The following is a 22,294-nucleotide window of genomic DNA, read 5'->3' as shown; positions in this document are numbered from 1 at the left end:
TCAGCTGGCAACCCTTGATGCAGAATCCTCTCCACGAGATGCCCCGTCAACACTTTTGTACTCAGGGGTACCAGCATTGTGCGCTCTGGCTGTAATCCCATGCCCATTCACCAATCATCTGGACCCTTCTCACTGGAGTCCTTGATCCCAGAGAACGCCTCACTCCACTACTTGTGCAGTGTGACAGTAATCTCAACAAGGGCCACATTTCTGGCGTCCTGGCCATTCCCTTCGCTGTTCACCCAGAGCACTCGGGCCTCACCCACCTGTTGCTGTGGGCAGAGAGGATGATGGCAGGTGTGAGTGCACAGGTCACATGGCCCCCCTCCCGCGGTACTCGGGGCCCCTCCCCTCCCCCCTCTCCTCCTTCCCACGGTGGCGTTGACGCGCGTGCTGCGGCAGTCAAGTCAGTGCGGAGGGCGGGCGGGCAGGAAGGAGGGAGGGAGCTTGCTGTGGGCCGCCGTCGCCATGGCCGAATACTTCTCGCTGGCTGACTGTGATGTGATCGGCTTCGACCTGGACCATACCCTGTGCCGGTACAACGTGACCAGCACCTTTGCGGTGAGTCTGTTGGCGGCGGGGGTGCTGCTCCCCACCTCCGGCCCGGCCCACACTGCGGGTAACGTCTGAAGCCGCGGCTGAAGCGCCGAGCCCGGCGGGCTGAGGAAGCGGCAGCGCGGCCCTGCTCCGTACCGGCGGTGGCGACGGGGAAGATACAAGCAGCTGCCGCCTGTATCAGCAGCGCGGCAACATGAACACCGTCGGCGAGGCTCGGCTTGTTTATGTTTTGCAGTCGTTTCCCCCTCGAGATTCCCTCTGATATCAGACCGGAGCATTTACTGAAAGTAACTGAATTTATAAACGTGACACCCTTTACCACGCCCCCTCCATCTCCCACCCACCCATAGCAATACAGGAATTTTAGCACCGAATCCAACTTTACGTCCTGTTACTCGTACGCGACAGGCCATTACTCGACATGTTTTAGATCTCCAACGGCGAGGATAGGGTTGTGGGAGGGGGTAACATTAAATTTCTTCAAAGCCTTTGAACTATTTCTCTTGTAGTTGCTTTGCCTGCACCTGCCCCTACTGCACAATATTTTCAGCGAAAGTGGAACGCAAGAATGAATGGTGGTTGGGGCTTAGTTGATCAATCCGGTGCACATCCCGGAGTATCCAGTTATGCGGTAAATTGATTTGTCTTGAACTCCACTCCCAATATAGTAGGAAAGTTATACACTACAAGGTCACTCAAACGGCGGCATCGGTGGTAGGGATTAAAGGTGCATTTTTAACATTTCTTCATGTGGGCAAGTCATTGAGTCCAGAAGAAGCACGGGGGCCAGAAACGCCGGCTGTTAATCATTTCCATGATGCTGCCTGACTTGCTGAGATCCCCTAGCATTTTGTGTGTGTTGCTTTGGACTTACAGCAACTGTAGAATTTCTCCTTTTATTGATAAGTAAAGCTGGAAGCTTCTCCGTTTGCTGATAGTCCACTGATAAGGCATCAATTGGTAAGATTGGATTTGTCCAGTTTTTTGTGTACAGAATCTGACAGGTAGTGCTCTGTTTTGCTGTGATACAGTTGCATTTCATTTAGAAGGTTTCAGTGGATGGGTATTGCATTTGGAATAGTCTAATTTTGTAGTTAAAAGTATGGCTAGTTCTGGTCCATACTGTCCTGCACTTGGGATACTTATTATTCATTCTATCAGAATCATGTTTAATATCACTGGCAAATGTTGTGAAATTTGTTGTTAGGTGGCAGTACATTACCATACATAATAAAAAGCTGATTTGCAGTATATATATATATATATAATATAATGTTAAATAAGTAGTGCAAAAGGAGAAAAAGATAAAAAGTAGAGATGGGTTTAATGTCCATTCAGATATTGGTTTCCTGTGGGCATACTCAGCAAATCTATAGAATAGCAACTATAGCAGGATCAATGAAAGATCAACCAGAGTGCAGATGACAATGAACTGTGCAAATGCAAATATAAATAAATAGCATTAAATAACAAGAACATGAGATAGAGTCCTTAAAGTGAGATCATTGGTTGTGGGAACATCTCAAGTGAGTGTAGTTATCCTGTTTGTTCAAGAGCCTGATAGTTGAGGGCTATTAATTGTTCTTGAACCTATTGGTGCTAGTCCTGAGGCTCTTGTACCTTTTCCCTGATGGAAGCAGCAAGAAAAAGGCATAGCCTGGGTAGTGAGGATCTCTGATTTTGGGTGCTGTTTTCCTATGACAGCATTTCATGTAGATATGCTCAGTGGTTGGGAAGGCTTTACCCGTGGTGTACTGGGCCGAAAAAAATCTTATTGTGAGATTTTCTGTTCAAAGGCATTTGTGTTTCCATAACAGGCAGTGATGCAGCTTGTTAATACACTCTCCACTGCACATCTTTAGAAGTTTTCAAAGTTTGTGATGTCATGTTGAATCTCTGCAGAGTCCTAAGGAAGTAGAGGTGCTGTCATGCTTTCTTTGCATTTGCATTTACAGGCTGGGTCCAGGAGAGGTCCTCTGAAATAGTATGGTCCAGGAATTTAAATTTACTACCCCTTTTCTACTCTGATCTTCTGATGAGTACTGGCTTATGGACCTCTGGTTTCCTTTCCTAAAGTCTAGAACCAGTTTCTTGGTCTTGCTGACTTTGAATGAGAAGTTGTTGTTATGGCACTGCTCAGGCAAATTTTCAATCTCCTGTATGCTGGTTTATCATCACCTTTGATATGGCCCACAAAAGTGACAGAGGCGAAGAAGTTGTATGTGATGTGAATGTTGCAGGCAAGGCCAGTGTGTAATGCTCATTCTTCAATATTCTTGAGAAGATGTTGATGAGCCTTTTTAACTTTTCCAATGAAAGTACTCCCACATTACATTCAGATAGAAGTTCAAAGATTTAGACCTGGAGATAATGAATGGATGGCAATACATTCCTAGGTCAAGATGGTCTATGAGCTAGAAAGGAACTAGGCAAGTATTTTATGTGTCTGGTCTCCTTGCTGGTATGGGTCATTGTTCTGGGAGATGATGCTGTGTAAATTTTGATTAGTAACTGCAGTTTATAGGGCAAGGAGTTAACCACAATCTGCAACACGGTTATGGTGGATGGGAACTAAACTAAGTGGGTTGCTTTGTTTTGGATGGTGGTGGAGCAGCACTTGTTCAAGCAAGTGGAGAGTATTTCTTCATGCATGTGACATGAATTGTAGCTGGTGGAAATGCATTGATCCTTTTATTAAAAGGTCATTTTGCTTTAGATTAGCTTTCACATCTGCTGTATTTATCTAACTGGCCAATTGAGTTTCATGATAATTCCTCAAATATTGATGTTAATGGATGTGGAAGTGTATACATGCCAGTCTCTGAAGAAAATTCTTTTAGAAGTGGTTAGATTCACTCTTAAAGAGATGGTCAATATATGAAGTTCCAGTGGCATAAATGTTGCTTTCCACTTATTAGCCATGCTTGAGCATTTTCTGGATTTTGCATATCTGGAGTGCAACAATTTGCAAATGTATATTTTTGATTTCATGATGGAATAAAAATCATTGATGGTAGGGCTGAGGAATTTTTGAAGGGATTTCCTGGGACTGAGATGATTGAAATCCAAAACAGTGGTATGATTGCAACAGTTAGAAGGTTTTTCTCCTGATGTCCTTTTGTTTAACTAGGATGTCTGATACCACACGGTACATAACAGCATCTCTTTCACCTCAAATGGTTGAGAAAGTTTGGTATGAACCTCCAAATCGCAAGAACTTTCTACAGGGGCACAGTTGAGAGAATCCTGACTGGTTGCATCACTGCCTGGTATGGGAATTGTACCTCCCTTAATCGTAGGACTCTGCAGAGGGTGGTGCGGACAGCCCAGTGCATCTGTAGTTGTGAACTTCCCATGTTTCAGGACATTTACAAAGACAGGTGTGGAAAAAAAAAGAGTCCAAAGGAACAGTGGGGACCAAAGTCACCCCAACCACAATCTATTCCAGCTGCTACATCTGGGAAACGGTACCACAGCATAAAAGCCAGGACCAACAGGTTCTGACACAGCTTCTTCCACCAGGCCATCAGACTGATAAACTCATGTTGATTTGAGTGTATTTCTATGTTAGATTGACTGTTCTAGTTATTGTAAGTTATTATAAATTACTATGATTGCACATGTAGACGGAGACATAAAGATCTTTACTCCTCTTGTATGTGAAGGATGTAAGAAATAAAGTCAATTCAATTCACACAGGACATGCCTGCTCATTGTTATTGTCAGGCACACACAGCGATTCAGGAACAGCTTCTTCCCCTCTGCCATCTGATTACCAAATGGGTATTGAATCCTTAATTGCTACCTCACCATTTTTTAAATATTATTTCTGTTTTTGTACTATTTTTAATGTAACTATTTATATATATATATATATATATATATATATATATTTACTGTAATTGATTTACTTATTTATTTTCCCCTATTATCATGTATTATATGTACTGCTGCTGCTAAATTGACATATTTCACGACATGCCTGTGGTATTAAACCTGATTCTGAATTCCTAGAGCATTTAAAAGGAGCGTGTGAACTTGGCCCTCAGCTTGCTGGAGCATGGGAATTGGCACATTGTGAGGCTGATGCTGAACAATCAGCAGATTAATGGAGTTTTACTTAAATTCAGCTGTGAAATTTGTGATTTTAATGAGTATTCCTAGAGAATGACAGTCCAATGGGGGACTGTATTGGTTCCCTTCCTGTTTACCCTGTATACCTTGGACTTCAGATACAACACTGAGTCATGTCATCTGCAGAAATTCTCTGATGACTCAGCAATAGTTGGGTGAAAGAGGGAGGACGAGAGGACAAATACAGGGACCTGGTGGAGGATTTTGTCAAATGGTGCAAGCTGAATCATCTGCAGCTCAATATCAGTAAGACAACGGAGATGGTGTTGGACGTTAGGAATAGTAAGCCTGTACTGCTCCCTGTTTCTGTTGAATATGTGGATGTGGTGAGGACCTGCATGTACCTGGGGATCCACCTGGATGACAGACTTGGAGCAGCGACATAGAGGCTGTGTACAAGAAGGGCCAAGTCACCTCTACTTCCTGAGGAGACTGAGGTTCTTTGGAGTGTGCAGGCCTCTTTCACATGTTCTACCAGTCTGTTGTCACCAGTACAATCTTCTATGCATTGGTGTGCTGGGGCAATGGCATCAACATGGGTGATGCCAACAGGCTTAGTAAACTGATCAGAAAGGCTGGCTTTATTATAGGAGTCAAACTGGACTCAATGGAGGCTGCAGTAGAACAAAGGACACTCCGTAAAATCCTGGCAATTCTTGACCACGTTTCTCACCCTCTGCATTCTACCTTGGCTGGACAGAGGAGCACTTTTAGTAATAGATTTAGACAACCACACTGTTCCAAAGAGCACTATATGAGGGTATTTTTATCCTTGGTGGTTATGCTCTATAATGGGTCAACCTATAGCCGGGGAAGGGATGATCCCCTTCTGTTACACTGTTAGATGTAACTTATTTTTTTTTATTCTTTCTCACTTCACTTCTAATATTTGTTTATCTGTGCACTTGTAATGCTACTGTGATACTGTAATTTCATTTAGGATCAATAAAGTATATACTGTAATTGTACAGTATACTAGACTTAAGTTGAGACCTAAACTAGACCTATACTAGACCTAAAGAGGCACACTATTTTATAAAAATCACTTGTATTTGTTATTCCAATTGATAATTCAAGAATTCAGAATAACCAATGTCAAGATAAAAGAAGGCATTTTTGTTGGTCCACAAATCAAACAGTTCATCATTGACAGGCACTTCAAAGAACTTCTTGTGGGACCAGAGAAAAGTGCATGGAAGTTATCCAAGGATGATAGAACATAGAAATCTACAGCACATTACAAGCCCTTCAGCCCACAATGTTGTGACGACCATATAACGTACTCGAGAAACTGCCTCAAATTTCCCTACCACATAGCTCTCTATTTTTCTAAGCTCCATATACCTATCTAAGACTCTCTTAGAAGACAGTAATGTATCCATCTCTACTGCCTTCGCTGGCAGTGCATTCCATACACTCACTCCTCTCTGTCTGAAAAAGTACCTCTATAATTACCCTTGTTCTCAGCCCTGCTGCTTTCTGTCACTCTAAGGAGAAAAGGCCAAGTTCACTCAACCTATTCTCATAAGGCATGCTCTCTAATCCAGGCAACATCTTGTAAATCTTTTCTGCACTCTCTCTATATATCCACATCCTTCCTTTAATGAGGTGACCAGAACTGAATACAGTACTCCAAGTGGGATCTAACTAAGGTGTTATCTAGTTTTAACATTACCTCATGGCTCTTGAAAATCCTATGGTTGATGAAGGCCATCACACTGTATGCCTTCTTAACCACACTGTCAACCTGCCCAGCAGCTTTGAGAATCCTTTGGACACAGACCCCAAGATCTTGCTGATTCTCCATGCTGCCAAGAGTCTTGCCATTAATATTATATTCAGTCTTCAAATTGGACCTACCAAAATGAACCACTTCACACTTATCTGGGTTGAACTCCATCTGCCACTTCTCAGTCTAGTTCTGCATCCTATTGCTGTCCTGCTGTAACCTCTGACAACCCTCCAGACTATCCACAACACTCCCAACTTCTTTGCAAATTTACTAGCCCCCTCTCCTATTTCCTTATCCAGGTCATTTATAAAAATCACAAAGAGAATTGTTTTCAGAACAGATCCCTGCAGAACAGCACTGGTCACCTTCCTCCATGCAGAAAATGAACTATCTCCAATGACCCTTTGCCTTCTGTGGGCAAGCCAATTCTGGATCCACAAAGCAAGGCCTCCTTGGATCGTATGCCTCTTTACTTTCTGAAGGAGCCTTGCATGGGGAGTCTTATCAAATGTCTTACTGAAATCTATGTACACTACATCCACTGCTCTACCTTCATCAGTGTGTTTTGTTACATCCTCAAATCAATCAGGCCCGACTTGCCCTTGACAAAGCCATATTGACTATCCCTAACCAGATCATGTCTCTTCAATTGTTCATAAATCCTGCCTCTCAGGATTTTCTCCCAATAACTTGCCACCACTAAGGTAAGACTTACTGGTTTATAATTTCCATGGTTATCTCTATTCCCTTTCTTGAACAAGGGATCAACGTTTGCACCTCTCCAATCCTCCAATACTTCTGTAGCTATTGATGATGCAAAGAGGCTTAGCAATCTCCTCCCTTGCTTCCCACAGTAGCCTGAAGTATACCTCACCTGGTCCTGGCAACTTATCTAGCTTAATATCTTTCAAAAGCTGCAGCACATTCTCTTTCTTAATGTCTATACGCTCAAGCAAAAAAAATTGTTGAATGTCTTTAGCTATGCCTGTTGATTTTTCTGGCATCATCTTGTCCACTCGTTGACCTGAGATTGGTCCCCTGGCTTTATGATAATATTAGAGTGTATATTTTGTACCATTAGGTCATGCGTTGAATTCTGGCTTTCATAATTTTATATCAGTGAAACTTGTTTCCAGGCAACAGAGCTTGCATTAATTAATGAGGAGAATGTGAAACTCTTCCAGTTGCTTGCAGTAATTATGAACTGATGTACTTGAACATATAATTGAAATTTCATAAGTTTCAAGCAAGATGTAAGTGTCTAGTCATCCATATTTGAAGATCATTAAGTATTCAAGTATTTTTATGTATCTGCAGCTCTTTTAATCATAATTTTCAATATCTTCTTGGGGTAATACTTGTTAGACTGTCACTCAGTAGTGATTTGTCTTGTAAAAGATTTTTATTTAAGATTGTTTACAGGAAGGCCTTCCAAGAAGACACCAATGGGAAAAGTAGAAATTAATTCATCAGTTTTTTTTGTTGAATGCTTATTTCTTGCAAATTTCAACTAATATATTGAAGTGGGAAAATTTGTTTTAAGATGGAATTGATCCTTTAGAGCAGGGGTTCCCAACCAAGGACCTCAGGTTGGGAACCCCTGCTTTAGAGTTAAGCAGCAGTAACATAATTGATAATTGTATCAGCCATTCAACAAGAATTGTTATGTGGCACCTGAATGGTTTAGTACTTAGTTTATTATTGTCATGTGTACTGAGTTATATTGGAAGACTGCTGTTGTGTATGTTATCTGTACAGATTTTTTCATTACAAAAGTGGATTGAGGTACTACCAATATCTGAAAGCAGCATAAAGTGCTACAGTTACAGACAAAGTGCAGTGCAGGCAGTCAATAAGTTGCAAGACCATAATGAGGAAGATTGTAAGCTCAAGTGTTCATCTAATCATAAAAAGGACTATTCAATTGTCTTATAACAGCAGGGTAGAAGCTGTTCTTGAACCCAGTGGTATGTGCTTTCAGGCTTCACCTGATGGGAGGTGAGAAGAGAGATTATCTGGGGTAGGTACATTTGTTGCAAACTCTTGTATTGTCCAAACAATTTAAAAGTGGAATAGTAATAGAAGATGCATGCCTCTTATGTGTTGGATACTGACATCATTGTGGCGTAGTCATACAATGATACAACAATCATTTGGCTCTTGAGTGGGTGCCTTTTAATTAAAAGTGAAAGATTCATTTTTAAAATTATATAACTAGAGAAAAGTATTTTAGATGTAGTTATTCAGGTCTTTATATGTAGATTTCTCTTTTTTAAACTCTTGATCTGTTTATAACAATGAGGGATGCCAATTCTTCCTCCCAAATCATTATCTGAGAGTTGAATATTTTACAGTGTAGAGAATGATCCTGTTTTTAAGTACCACAATTATTAAACCCTTGGAACTATCCTGTCTGCAGTTAAAATTATCAGTTTTATTTTCTATAATGGTTTAGCATAGACATTCATTTAAAGCCACTGTAGAGAGGCCAAATTTCATCCAAATAGTTTGGACTGATAAATGTAGTTTCCAGATGAAACACAAAGAACTTCCTAGTGTACAATTTTATATTTGTTTAAAATTTTGAGGGCCTAAACAGTATTGGCACAGCTTCAAGGGATGTGCATGCTCTTGTGGAAAGTAGATTTTTCTGTTGCATCTTGGCTTTGCTGGGGAAAATGTGGATTTGAACTTCAGCATGTGTAGCCATTTGGATGTGCAGTGGTGATCCGCTCTTTACACAAGTCCTAAAACTAAAACTAGTTCTAAAACTAGATAGAGAACCCAATTAAATAAATAACACAAAAGCATTTTACTTGTTCATTTATTTATTGAGGAAAAAATGATCCAATAATACATGTATTTGTTGGAAAACATATGTGAACTTCTGGGGTAATGCCTTCTACAAAAGCTATTTGAAGTCAGGTGTTCCAGTCAATAAGATGATATTGGAGGTGTGGGTTGTCGAGGTGCCCTGCACTATACAAAAAGACACACAAAGTCAGGTTACTGACACAGCCTGCTCTGTTTATGTGCATCATGCCTTGATCAAAATAACTTTTAGAGGACCTTAAAAAAAGAATTGTAGAGATGTATGAAGTTGGAAAAGGCTACAAAAGCATTTTTAAAGACCTGAGTGTTCAGCAGTCTGCAATAAGAGAAATTGTGTACAAATGGGGGAACTGTACTGTTGCTGTTCTCCCTAGGAGTGGGCATCCAGCAAAGATCACAGCAAGAGCATTATGTGCAATGCTGAAGGAAGTGAAAAAGTACCCAAGGATAATAGCAAAAGACCTGCAGAAATCTCTAAAACTGTTAAAGTCTCAGTTCATGTGTCCACTATAAGAAAAACGCTGACCAAGAATGGTCTCATTGGAAGTACCTGTGGAGGAAACCACTGTTCTCTTAAAATTGCATGTCTCAACTTTGCAAAAGACCATCTGGATGTTCTACAATGCTTCTGGGACAATGTTCTGTGGACAGATGAAACAAGAACTCAACTTTTTGGCAGAAATGTACATTGCTATGTTTGGAGGTAAAAGGGCACTGCACAACAACACCAAAACCTCATACCAATTATGAAGCATACTGGAAAAAGCATCCTCGTTTGGGGCTGCTTTGCTGCCTCAGGGCCTAGACAGCTCGCAATTGTTGAGGGAACAATGAATTCAAATTTTATCAATACATTTTACAGGAGAATGTCAAGGTAGCAGTCTGTTACCTGAAGCTTCATAGAAATTGGATAATGCAACAAGACAATGATCTGAAAGACAAGTAAATTAATGACAAGAATGGTTTAATCAGAAGAAAATTTGTGATTTGGAAAGGCAGAGTTAAAGTACTGACCTTAATCCTACAGGAATGTCATGGAAGGACCTGAAGCAAGCAGTTCATGCAAGGAAGCCCCTAACATCCCAGATTTGAATCAGTTTTGTGAGGAGGAATGGCCTAAAATTCATCCAAGCTGATGTGCAGGGCTGATCAACAGTTTGGCTGAAGTTATTGCTGTACAAGGGGGTCACACCAGTTAATGAAAACAAAGGTCCATATGCTTTTTCCAACAAATGCATGGAATGTGCATCATGGCTTGATCAAAATAACTTTCAGAGGACCTTAAAAAAAGAATTGTAGAGATGTATGAAGTTGGAAAAGGCTACAAAAGCATTTTTAAAGACCTGAGTGTTCAGCAGTCCAAAAACATTGGATTGTTTTTCCTCAATAAATAAATGAACAAGTATAATGTTTTTGTGTCATTTATTTAATTGGATTCTCTTTATCTAGTTTTAGGACGAGTGAAGATCTGACCACATTTTAGGTCATATTTATGCAGAAATAGAAAAAATTCTACCATGTTCACAAACTTTCTAGCACCACAGTAGCATCTAATTTGTGAGACTGTAAATGTTCTTTAATTTCAAATATTTCAATTGAGAGGCTCAATTACAATCACAAAACAAACTTTTTGTAAAAAAGTTTGTTGTAAAATGTAAGTATGTTCCTCTTGATTTAGTTAAGTATTCCTTATTGATAAGAAATAAAAGAATAATTATTTATATTATTAACTACAAATTATTACCAAATAGAAGTGTGAAATAGTAGTTACAGTGTTAAGATTATTCTCAAAATTGCAAACAGCTGAACAAAAACTTCTGAAATGAGTCTTGTCTCTAAAAAGTTATATATACAAAGTGAAGTATTTCATGAGGACACAAGTTTGTGGTTACTCTGTAATTTCTAGTTAGCACTCTTGTTATATCATCAAAGACACATGATATTGCCAGTATTTATTGTAAACTTTGTTTTTATTCCAGCTAATATATGACAGCTTTGCTCAGTACTTAGTTGAACAGAAAGGCTATGACCGGAAGCTTATGACAGTGACTCCAGACTCTTGGGATTTTTGGTAAGTCTTTTTCTCTTCACTGTTTATAGGTGCTTAAAAGAAAGGCTACTTGCCTTTACTCTATAAAAATTACAAAAATTTTGGGTGAGACCAAAATAAGAACAAATTCCAAGTTAAATATTTTCATTTTGATCGTTACTGACTGAAGTGTAAGGATTGTTGTGTGAAAGCAATGATATTTAGTTGGGGCAGGAAGGTGGTAGGGGGAGACAAAGCATTTAACATTATGGCTGCTGAGTGTACCAGGCTTTAGATGTTTCAAAAAGAACAGAGAGGGAAGCAAAAGAGGTGGGGGCGTGGCATTGCAAATTAGGATAGTGTCATGGCTGCAGAAAAGGAGGAAGTCATGGAGGGATGGTCTACTGAATAAGTGTGAGTGGAAATCAGAAACAGGAAAGGGGCAATAACTCTACTGTGTTTTTTATAGACTCCCCAATTGTAACAAAGATATCAGGGAGCAGATAGAGGACCAGATTCTGGAACGGTGAAATAATAAAAGGGCTGTTGTGGTGGGAGATTTTAACTTTCCTAATATTGATTGGCATCGCTTTAGTGCAAGGGGTTTAGGTGGGGTGGAGTTTGTTAAATGTGTTCTGGAAGGTTTCCTGGTGCAATATGTAGATAAGCCAACTAGAGGAGAGGCTGTACTTGATCTGGTATTGGGAAATGTACCTGGTCAGGTGTCAGATCTCTTGGGAGGAGAGCATTTTGGAGTTAGTGACCACTATCTCCTTCACCACAACTTTGGAGAGGGATAGGAACAGAAAATTGGGGAAACATTTAATTGGAGTAAGGGGAAATATGATGCTATTAGGCAGGAACTTGGGAGCAGATGTTCTCAGGGAAGTGTACACGGAACATTAGTATGGTGTCCTGCAGAGGTATGTTCCATTGAGGCAGGGAAAGGATGGTAGAGTTAAAGAACCATGGTGTACAAAGTAGGTAGAAAATCTAGTTAAGAAGAAAAGAAAAGCTTACAAAAGGTTCAAGTAACTAGGTACTGTTAGATCTCCAGAAAATTACAAGGGTACCAAGAAGGAGCTTAAGAATGGAATTAGAAGAGCCAGAAGGGGCCATGAAAAGGCCTTGGTGAGCAGGATTAAGGAAAACCGCAAGACTTTCTATAAGTATGTGAAGAGCAAGAGAATGAGCCGTAAGAGAATAAGACCAATCAGGTGTGATAGAGGAAACGTGTGTGTGGAGTCAGAGGAGGTAGCAGAGGTACTTAATGAATACTTTGCTTCAGTATTCACCAGGGAAAAAGACCTTGGCAATTGTGGGGATGACTTACAGTGAACTGAAATGCTAGAGCACATAGACATTAAGAAAGAGGACGTGATGGAGGTTTGGAAAAGCATTAAGTTGGATCAGTCATCAGGACTGGATGAGATATACAGGCTGCTGTGGGAAGTGAGGGAGGAGATTGTTGAACCTCTTACAGTGATCTTTGCATCATCAATAGAGATGGGATTAGTACTGGAAGATTGGAGGGTTGGAAATGTTGTTTCCTTGTTCAAGAAAGGGAGTAGAGATAACCCAGGAAATTATAGACCAGTGAGTCTGACTTCAGTGGTGGGCAAGTTGTTGGAGAAGATCTTGAGAGGCAGGATTTATGGGCATTTGGAGAGACATAATCTGATTAAGGATGGTCAACATGGTCAAGGGCAGGTTGTGGCTTATGAGCATGTTTGAATTGTTTGAGGATGTAGCCAAACACATGGATAGATCAGTGGATGTAGTGTATATGGATTTCATTAAGGCACTTGATAAGATTCCCCATGTAATGCTCCTTCAGAAAGCAAGGAGACGTGGAATCCAAGGACACCTTGCTTTGTGGATCCAGAATTGGTTTGCCTACAGAAGGCAAAGGGTGACAGAGAATACGTACACAACACTGGAAGAACTCAGCAGGTCAGGCAGCACCTGTGAGAAAAGAGTAGCCAACGTTTCGGGCCGAGACCCTTCATCAGGAATGGGGGGGAAGAGCGGGCCGAAGCCCAGTAGTAGAGATAGGGGAGGGTGTAGGGACTAGAGGCGCCAGGTGGAAAACCAATCAGAGGAAAGATAAAGGGGGGGGGGGATAAGCATGAAAGAACTGTAGAGATAAAGAAGCAGAAAGTTGAAAGGGGAGAGAGGTAGAGAGGGACCTGGGATAGGGGAAGGGGGAGGGAATTACTGGAAATTGGAGAATTCAGTGTTACTCCCCTAACCTGAGTTTGGCCTCATCATGGTGGTAGAGGAGGCCATGTATGGACATATCTAGATGGGAATGAGAGGCAGAGTTGAAGTGGGTGGCAACTGGGAGGTCCTGTACCTTGGCTAGGAGTGGTGGCAGAGACAATGATAGGAACCGTAGGTATCTCTGCATGGCGGTAAGCGTGGCTTGGAGAATCCGACGGGAGAAGCAGAGGGAGCGTCGTTTAACAAAATGGCGGTACCTGGGATCCTTGCTGGGCCCGAACTGGGAAGCCTGGAACCGAAGCTGGAATCCCTTCAGTATGAGATGGCAGCGGAGACACATTCCCAAAAACGAGACATGGCTATGGTACGGTGTCTGGGTCAGGATGTGGTTGAAGAGATGGAGAGAGGCAGAGATAATGGAGGGTGGGCAATGAGCGAGGGTCTCACTGAACTCCCGTCGAAGAGAAGATTTGAACTTCTTCAGGGTAAAGGGTGAGTGTAGATGGTCCATATTCTGCATTGAGGTTGGTGACTAATTGATTTCCACAGATCTGTTCTGGTAACAATTATCTTTGTGATTTTTATAAATGTCCTGGATGAAGAAGTAAAAGGCTGGGTTAGTAAGTTTGCTGATGGCACAAAAGTTGGAGGTGTTGTGGATAGTATGGAGCGCTGTAAGAGGTTACAGCGGGACATTGATAGGATGCAAAACTGGGTTGAGAAGTGGCAGATGGAGTTCAACCCAGGTAAGTGTGAAGTGGTTCATTTTGATAGGTCCAATTTGAAGACTGAATATAATACAAATGGTAAGACTCTTGGCAGTGTGGAGAATCTGAGCGATCTTGGAGTCCGTGTCAATAAGACACTCAAAGCTGGTGCGCAGGTTGACAGTGTTGTTAAGAAGGTGTATGGTGTGTTGGCATTCATCATCTGTGGGATTGAGTTTAAGAGCTGTGAGGTAATGTTAATGGTATACAAGACCTTGGTTAGACCCCACTTGGAATACTGTGTTCAGTTCTGGTCACCTCACTACAGGAAGGATGTGGATACTATGGGGAGAGTGCAGAGGAGATTTACTATGCCTGGATTGGAGAGAGTACGTTATGAGAACAGGTTGAGTGTACTTGGCCTTTTCTCCTTGGAGCGATGAGAGGTGGACCTGATAGAGGTGTATAAGATAATGAGGGGCATTGATCGCGTGGATAGCCAGAAGTTGTTTCCCAGGGCTGAAATAACTAATACGAGGGGGCATAGTTTTAAGGTGCTTGGAAATAGGTATCGAGGGGATGCTAGGGGTAAGTTTTTCCACACAGAGTAGTGGACGCATGTAATACACTGCCAGCAGCAGTGGTGAAAGAGGGTACAGTAGGGTCTTTTAAAAGCTTAGAAAATTAGAGGGCTATGCACTTGGGAAATTCTAGGCAGTTTTTAAGAGTAGGCTGCATGGTCGGCACGACATTGTGGGCTCAAAGGCCTGTAATGTCTTGGGCATCTATATGTTCTATATTCTTGTGTTTTTAAATCCTTGTTTTCAACAGCAAATTTAATTAGTATTAATTGAGTAAATGTCCAACTGCTTGAAGGATAAAGAGACAGTATTAGTGAGCTGCCATTTCTTCAAGATGAGTGAAACTCAAAAAAGTACATATATTGTTTATGTATGAACTATACGACTATGAGATTCATCTCCTTACAGGCAACACAAAACAAGAAATTGGAAAAACCCCATTAAAAAATTCTAATGGATATCTAATGCGAACAGAGGAAAAAAAAACACGTTGTGCAAACAATAAAAGCAAGCAATGGTTTCAGACCAAAAATGACTCCATAGACACAAAGCCCCGAGCAGCCAGAGCCAGCCCTCAGCCTCAGTTCATCACACAGCAGTGCAAATAGTCGCAGAGCTTGCAACCATGGAATCTAGAGCCCCCAGGGCAGGCCTCGGCCTCAGGTCATTGCACAGCAGAGCAAATTGTCGTGGAACTTGCAGACACAAACCTAGAGCAGCTGGAACCGTCTCACAACCTCAGGCTCTGTGCCGTGGAGAGCGAAGTAAATGGCATGGACCAGTGAACAGAACTGGCTCGACCTCGCCTCAAGTCGAGACACCATGCCTTTTTAATCCATCCAAGCCATTTATGTCTGTTTCTGCTTTATGCCCATCTCTTCCTTACAAATTTCTAAATGAGTTACACATTATTATCATCATCATTGCAATAAGGTCAATATTATTTTGCCTACAAGTTGTGGGCACAGCTTTACCGACATGATGAACATGATAGCAACATTTGTAGTTTTGAGAATTTCGCTTGGGGTTACTTCCAATAATCTAGTATAATTTTTTCAATGTTTTCTAATTTTAGCAAATTAATAGATTAAACCTGTTTGGGGTTGGGCTACAAAGTCTAGGCCCAGAGCTGGGCTCAGGTCTAACAGCAGGGCACTACCCAGTGTCTGGCAATTTAAACGCCTGTCCAGGGTGGAAAAGCAGGGTGTCGGAACTGGTGGCAAGAGTTGGGCTGATTTCGCTGCTCCAATGCTGTTCACTCCTCTCTCCATGGTGCTGAAGCTGTGAACTGCTTTGGTTACCGTACTTTGTGTCTGTGAGCCTTGCTGTGAGTTGTTTCACTATATGGTGAACTGAGATCGAGGTTTGGGCCTATTTTGACTGCTCTGTGGAATTGAATCTATGAAATTCGAATTAGTTTGAAATGCTTCTATTGTTTGCATGATTTGTGTTTTTTTTCCCCTCTTTCTCTGTGCATTGCGTACTGTAGGCCTCTCTTTACTTTGGTTCTTTGGGTTTCTTGCTTCGTGGCTGCCTATAAGTAAACAAATCTCAAGGTTGTGTAATTTATACATACTTTGATAATAAATGTATTTAGAATCTTTGGATGTGCATGTATGGGTAGTGTAACCACAATGTAGGTAGAATGAATGGAGCTATTCAATGTGTGATATTTTAATGCAAAATCACGGCTTGTGTTGGTTTCATTGGTTGCAATTGTCTTGTTTTTAAGCAAAGATTTAATGATAGGCAACAATTTTAAATGATTCAGTCTTTGGCATGAAGTTAAGAATGTAAGATTTCAATGCACGATTGTCTAATATTTCACCTCGAGCTAGTTTTGTCATTTAGTATGACCTTCACTGATCCTGTATCTTGCATACTTCATTGTCTAATCTCCATATCCTGATTCAACTATACTCACTGAGCATTTGAAATCATCTGAGGTTTTAAAAAACTTACAAATTTAGATGTCAAGACAGTTTTCATTTCCCATTTCTAGAGGGCCAACTTCTATAGAGGGGTGCCATAGTAGCATAGCAGTTAGCATGACATTATAGAAGCTCAGGGCATTGGAGTTCAGAGTTCAATTCGATTGTTGTCTTTAAGAAGTTTGTACGTTCTTCCCATGAGCATGTGGGTTTCCTCCCTCAGTTCAAAGATATATCAGTTAGTAGGTTGTCCTGTGATTAGGCAGATTGCTGGGTGATGTACCCATTGGGCTCTAAGGGCCTGTCCAATACTGTATCTCTAAATAAATAAGTAAAATCTTCCTGATATTTTTTTACTCTCCAACTAGAAGAGCTGGTTTTTGCCATGTACCTCATCAATTCCAAAGAAACCTATCACAATCAGATCACTTTTTTTTATGATCTCCAGTGAGCTTTGGCAATCTTAATCATTCTCCCTTTGTGGGACATGTCTTTTATTTGAGGAATTAATCTTTTGATCAATGCCATACTAATTCTAAAACTTGCAAAACTGCGAGATGTCATCTGCAGGCAAGTTACAGCCCATCCCAATGCATTTCAAATTATAGTTGGTGATTTTAACCAGGCCTCTTTGAAGAAAACCCTGTGCAATTATCACCAGCACGTAACCTATTGCACCAGAGGTCCCAACACTCTAGACCACTGCTACAGTACGATAAGGAATGCCTATCTTTCCTTTTCTAGACCACATTTTGGCAAATCAGATCATTTGGTTGTACTCCTACTACCTGCATACAGACAGCCTAAAAAGCAAGGCTTCAGAGATCAAGACAGCTAAGAGGTGGTATACGTACAACAAGCTGGAGGAACTCAGCAGGTTGGGCAGCATCTGTGGAAACAAACAGTCAACATTTCAGTCCTGACGAAGGGTCTCAGCCTGAAACGTTGACTGTTTGTTTCCATGGATGATGTCCAACCTGCTGAGTTCCTCCAGCTTGTTGTACGTGTTGATTTGACCACAGCATCTGCAGTGTACTTTGTGTTTAGCTAAGAGGTCGTCATGCAAGGCAGAGGAACGGTTACAGGATTGCCTTGAGTCAGTGGACTGGGTTGTGTTCAAGCACTTGTCTGAATATCTGAATTACTTCACCTGTGTTGTAACAGACTTTATTAAAACAGCGTTCAGCGTTTACCCCAAACAGAAGCGTTGGATGAACCATGAAATCCAGAAATTGTTGAGGACCAATTTAGAGGCATTCAAGTATAGAAATCAAGAAAGCTACAAGAGGTGTAGATATGACCTCAGGAAAGCCATCTCATGGGTGAAGTGGAGATTCTGGGTTAGACTGGAATAAATGAGGATGCTTGACAGCTGTGCCAGGGTTTGAATGCCATAACCTAGAAAGTTAAATCTAGCAACATGGGGGACAGCAGAGCTTTGCTTCCAAATGAGCTCAATGCCTTCTATGTTTGCTTTGATCACCAGAACAGGGAGAGACCACTGCGCACCCCAATATCTCCCAGTGATCCTTTGATCTCAGTATCTGATGATGACATGCTTTTAAGAGAGTGAATCCAAGGAAAGCATCTGGTCCGAACAGAGTACCTGGTTGAGTACTGAAAACTTGTGCTGACCAACTGACTAGTGTGTTCACAGATATCTTTGTCCTCTCACTCCACATGCTTCCCATATGGTACCCACATGCTTCCGCCAGGTTTCAATCTTACTGGTGCCCAAGAAGAGCTTGCTAACCTGCCTCAATGACTATCACCCAGTGACTCTTGTATCCACAGTGATGAAGTGTTTTGAGAGGCTGGTGTTGAAACATATAAGCTCCTGTCTGAGTGGTGACTGCTCCAATTTCCCTACCGAAGCAACAAGTGCGTAGCAGATGCCATCTCGTTGGCTTCACGGAACTCTGGAACATTTGGACACCAAAGATGCATACGTCAGGATGCTCTTTATCAATTACAGTTCAGCACATAATACCGTCATCCCTCAAAACTAATCAATAAACTTGAAGACCTGGACCTCAATACCTCCTTGCGCAATTGGATCCTAGATTTCCTCACTTGCAGACCCCAGTCAGTTTGAATTTGCAAAATATCTCCTCCACATTCTCCATCAGCTCAAATGTGTTCTTAGCCCCTGCTCTACTTGCTTTACACCTATGACTGTGTGGCTAAGTACTGCTCCAACATCATATACAAGTTTGCTGATGACATCACTGTTGTGGGCTGTATCAAAGGTGGTGGTGAATCAGCATACAGGAGAGAGACAGAAAATTTGGTGTAATAACAACCTCTCAGTCAATGTCAACAAGATCAAGGAACTGATTGTTTACTGTAGAAGAGGGAAACCAGAGGTCCATGAGCCAGTACTTATCGGAGGATCAGAGATGGAGAGGGTCAGTAACTTTAAATTCCTGGGTGTTACTATCTCAGACGACCAGTCCTGGACACATTATATAAATGTAGTTGCAAAGAAAGCATGCAGCATCTTTACTTCCTCAGGAGTCTGCGGAGATTTGGCATGTCATTAAAAACCTTGGCAAACCTATAGATGTTCGGCACAGCTTTGTGGGCCAGAGGGCTTGTATTGTGCTGTAGGTTTTCTATGTTTCTATGTGTGATGGAAAGTGTGCAGTCTCTATTAGGGCCTGGTATGGAAACACCAATGTCTTTGAATGGAAAATCCTACAAAAGATAGTGGATTCAGCCTAGTACATCATTGGTAAAGCCCTCTCAACCATTGAGCACATCTACATGAAATGTTGCCGTAGAAAAGCAGCATCCATCGTCAAAGATCCTTACCACCCAGACTTTTCTCACTGCTGCCATCAGGTAGAAAGAACAAGAGCGTCAGGACTCACACCATCAGGTTCAAGAACAGTTGCTACCCCTCAACCATCAAGCTCTTGAACAAAAGGGGTTAACTGCACTCATATCTATTTCTGGTGTTCCCACAACCAATGGTCTGACTTTAAGTCTCTTTATCTTGTTATTTTATGCTCTCGTTATTTATTGGTATTTATTTATATCTGCACAGTTTGTTGTTCATCGATCCTGTTTACAGTTACTATTCTGTAGATTTGCTGAGTATGGAAAAAGAAGCTCAGGGTTGTATATGGTGACTTTGAACTTCGGTGTGGAGTTCAGAACAATACACATTACTTCTAAATGATGTCACTCAAACATCCTGTATAATGTAGCAAGACTTCTGCACTGTAGTCGTACAATAAAGTTACCCATCTGTCAGAGAATGTTGGAATCAATGGGTTATTTTTGTTTTGATATTGAGTGCTACGTGGATTAATTATGAGGCCTCAACTATTTACGAGCTATTTTAATATCTTGGACCTTGTGCATACAAATGTGCTTAATTTATATTGGCATCGTGGTTGCTTAAGAGCCTTGTGCTGAGCTGTGCTCTTCTGTACTCAATCCAGAATCACTGCTTGGGGCAGGGGATACCCACCTTGGGTCCACGGACCCCTTAGTTAATGGTGGGGGTCTTTGGCATAAAAAAAGGTTGGGAAACCCTGGTCTAGGCAAGGATTAGATAATTAAGACTGATTGAGGAGAAATGTCTTCACACAGGGAGTGGGAAATCTTTAGAAATTTATCACCAAAGCTCAAGTTGCTGCATACAAGCCATCCACTAGCTACAATTGCCTAGCTTTATGGACACCTATCCATACAGATGAGCTTCCATAATACTGTAACATTCAGAAGACAGGCAAATTCCTGTGAATGATTAAATTAATTGTCTTTATCTCTTTCTTTCCCCCTCCCCCTCTCCCTCTCTCCTTTCAAATCAGTCTTGCCAAATTTTGATGTCATTCATTGCACAGGCATGAAAGAATGGCTATGAAATAGTTCCAATTTCTGGGCAGAATTGACTTAAGGACATCTGTGAAAACAAGTTCCATTCATATTGAAGAAAACATTTTAAGAAGTAGTAGACTTCTAGTATGAATGTCATCAGAAATATGTGGAAAGTGTAAGAATATTCTATTCAGATAGAGGTTCAATCTTGATCGGATTGAAAGTTTTAAAGGGCACACTAATTGATTTCTACTAGCAAGTTCACGTCAGATACGTGGAGGGTGTCTAAGGTACATTCCTGTTAGAAGGAAGGACAGGAATATAAGAGAAACTTGGATGTCCAGAGAGCTGATGAATTTAGTCAAGAAAAAGGAAAAGTATATAAAGCTTCAGAAGTCAGGATCAAAAAGGACATATAAAGGAATATAAAGAAGCTAGAAAAAAACTAATGAGAATTAGGATAGCCAGGAGGGTCCTTGGCAAGTTGGATTAAGGCATTCTGTACATACATCAAGGATAACTAGGGAGCGGATGGGACCACTCCAGGATGAAGGGGGAAAATTTGCTTGGGTGCAGAGAAAATGAGTGAGGTACTTAATGAGTACTTCGTTTCAGTGTTTATCAAGGATAAAGACATGGAGGACCAGGAGATCAGTGCTGAGTGTATAAATACAATAGGACATTTAGAATTCAAGGAGAAGGAAGTGTTGGACTTCCTAAGGAGTATAAAAGTGGAGAGGTCCTCAGGGGCTGATGGGAATTACCCCAGGTTATTGAAGAAGGCAAAAGATGAGATGGCTGGGCCCTTGACCAGTATCTTTGTGTCCTCTCTAGCCACAGGCTAGGACCTGGAGAAGAGGCGAGTGACTAATGTTGTACCTCTATTTAGGAAGGGAATAAGAGAAAATCCTGGGAACTATAGACCAAAGGCTCTCACATTAATTGTAGTGAAATTGCTAGAGAAAATTCTTAGAGGTAGGATATATGAACATTTGGAAACCCATGGCTATTTAGGGAGAGCCACCATGGCTTTGTGCATGGCAGTTTGTGCCTTACCAACTTGATTGAGTTTTTTGACAATATGATGAGAGAGATTGATGAGGGTAGGACAGTGGATGTTGTCTATATGGATTTTAGTAAGGTGTAAGGTTCCCTTCAGGGAACTATGCACCATTATTCTTAGATCACTCTGTTCTACTGCATTTTTCAATGCCCTACCATTTACCATGTATGTCCTATTTGGATTATTCCTACTAAAATGTAGTACCTCACACTTATCAGCATTAAACTCCATCTGCTATCATTCAGCCCACTCTTCTAACTGGCCTAAATCTCTCTGCAAGCTTCGAAAACCTTCATTATCCACAGCGCCACCTACCTTAGTATCATCTGCATACTTACTAATCCAATTTACCACCCCATCATCCAGATCATTAATGTATATGGCAAACAACATTGGACCCAGTACAGATCCCTGAGGCACACCACTAGTCACCGGCCTCCAACCTGACAAACAGTTATCCACCACTACTCTCTGGCATCTCCCATCCAGCCACTGTTGAATCCATTTTACTACTTCAATATTAATACCTAACGATTGAACCTTCCTAACTAACCTGTGCGGAACCTTGTCAAAGGCCTTACTGAAGTCCATGTAGACAACATCCACTGCTTTACCTTCGTCAACTTTCCTCGTAACCTCTTCAAAAAATTCAATAAGATTTGTCAAACATGACCTT

The 22,294-nt window shown here is 41.3% G+C and overlaps 1 protein-coding gene across 1 annotated transcript in view; it reads left to right on the top strand.

Moving 5' to 3' along the window:
• The first annotated feature begins 394 nt into the window (after positions 1-394).
• nt5dc1 (5'-nucleotidase domain containing 1) overlaps positions 395-22,294 on the top strand; it is a 619,201-nt gene continuing 597,301 nt past the window's right edge. The window contains exons 1-2 of the mRNA XM_059981450.1: positions 395-561; positions 11,236-11,327. Of these exons, the coding sequence (XP_059837433.1) occupies positions 469-561; positions 11,236-11,327 (185 nt within the window). The 5' untranslated portion in view covers positions 395-468. The remainder of the gene's footprint in view (positions 562-11,235; positions 11,328-22,294) is intronic.

The sequence above is a fragment of the Hypanus sabinus genome, chromosome 10 (genome assembly GCF_030144855.1).
Source record: "Hypanus sabinus isolate sHypSab1 chromosome 10, sHypSab1.hap1, whole genome shotgun sequence".
NCBI lineage: Eukaryota > Metazoa > Chordata > Chondrichthyes > Myliobatiformes > Dasyatidae > Hypanus > Hypanus sabinus.
This window is presented reverse-complemented; position numbering and strand designations above follow the sequence as displayed.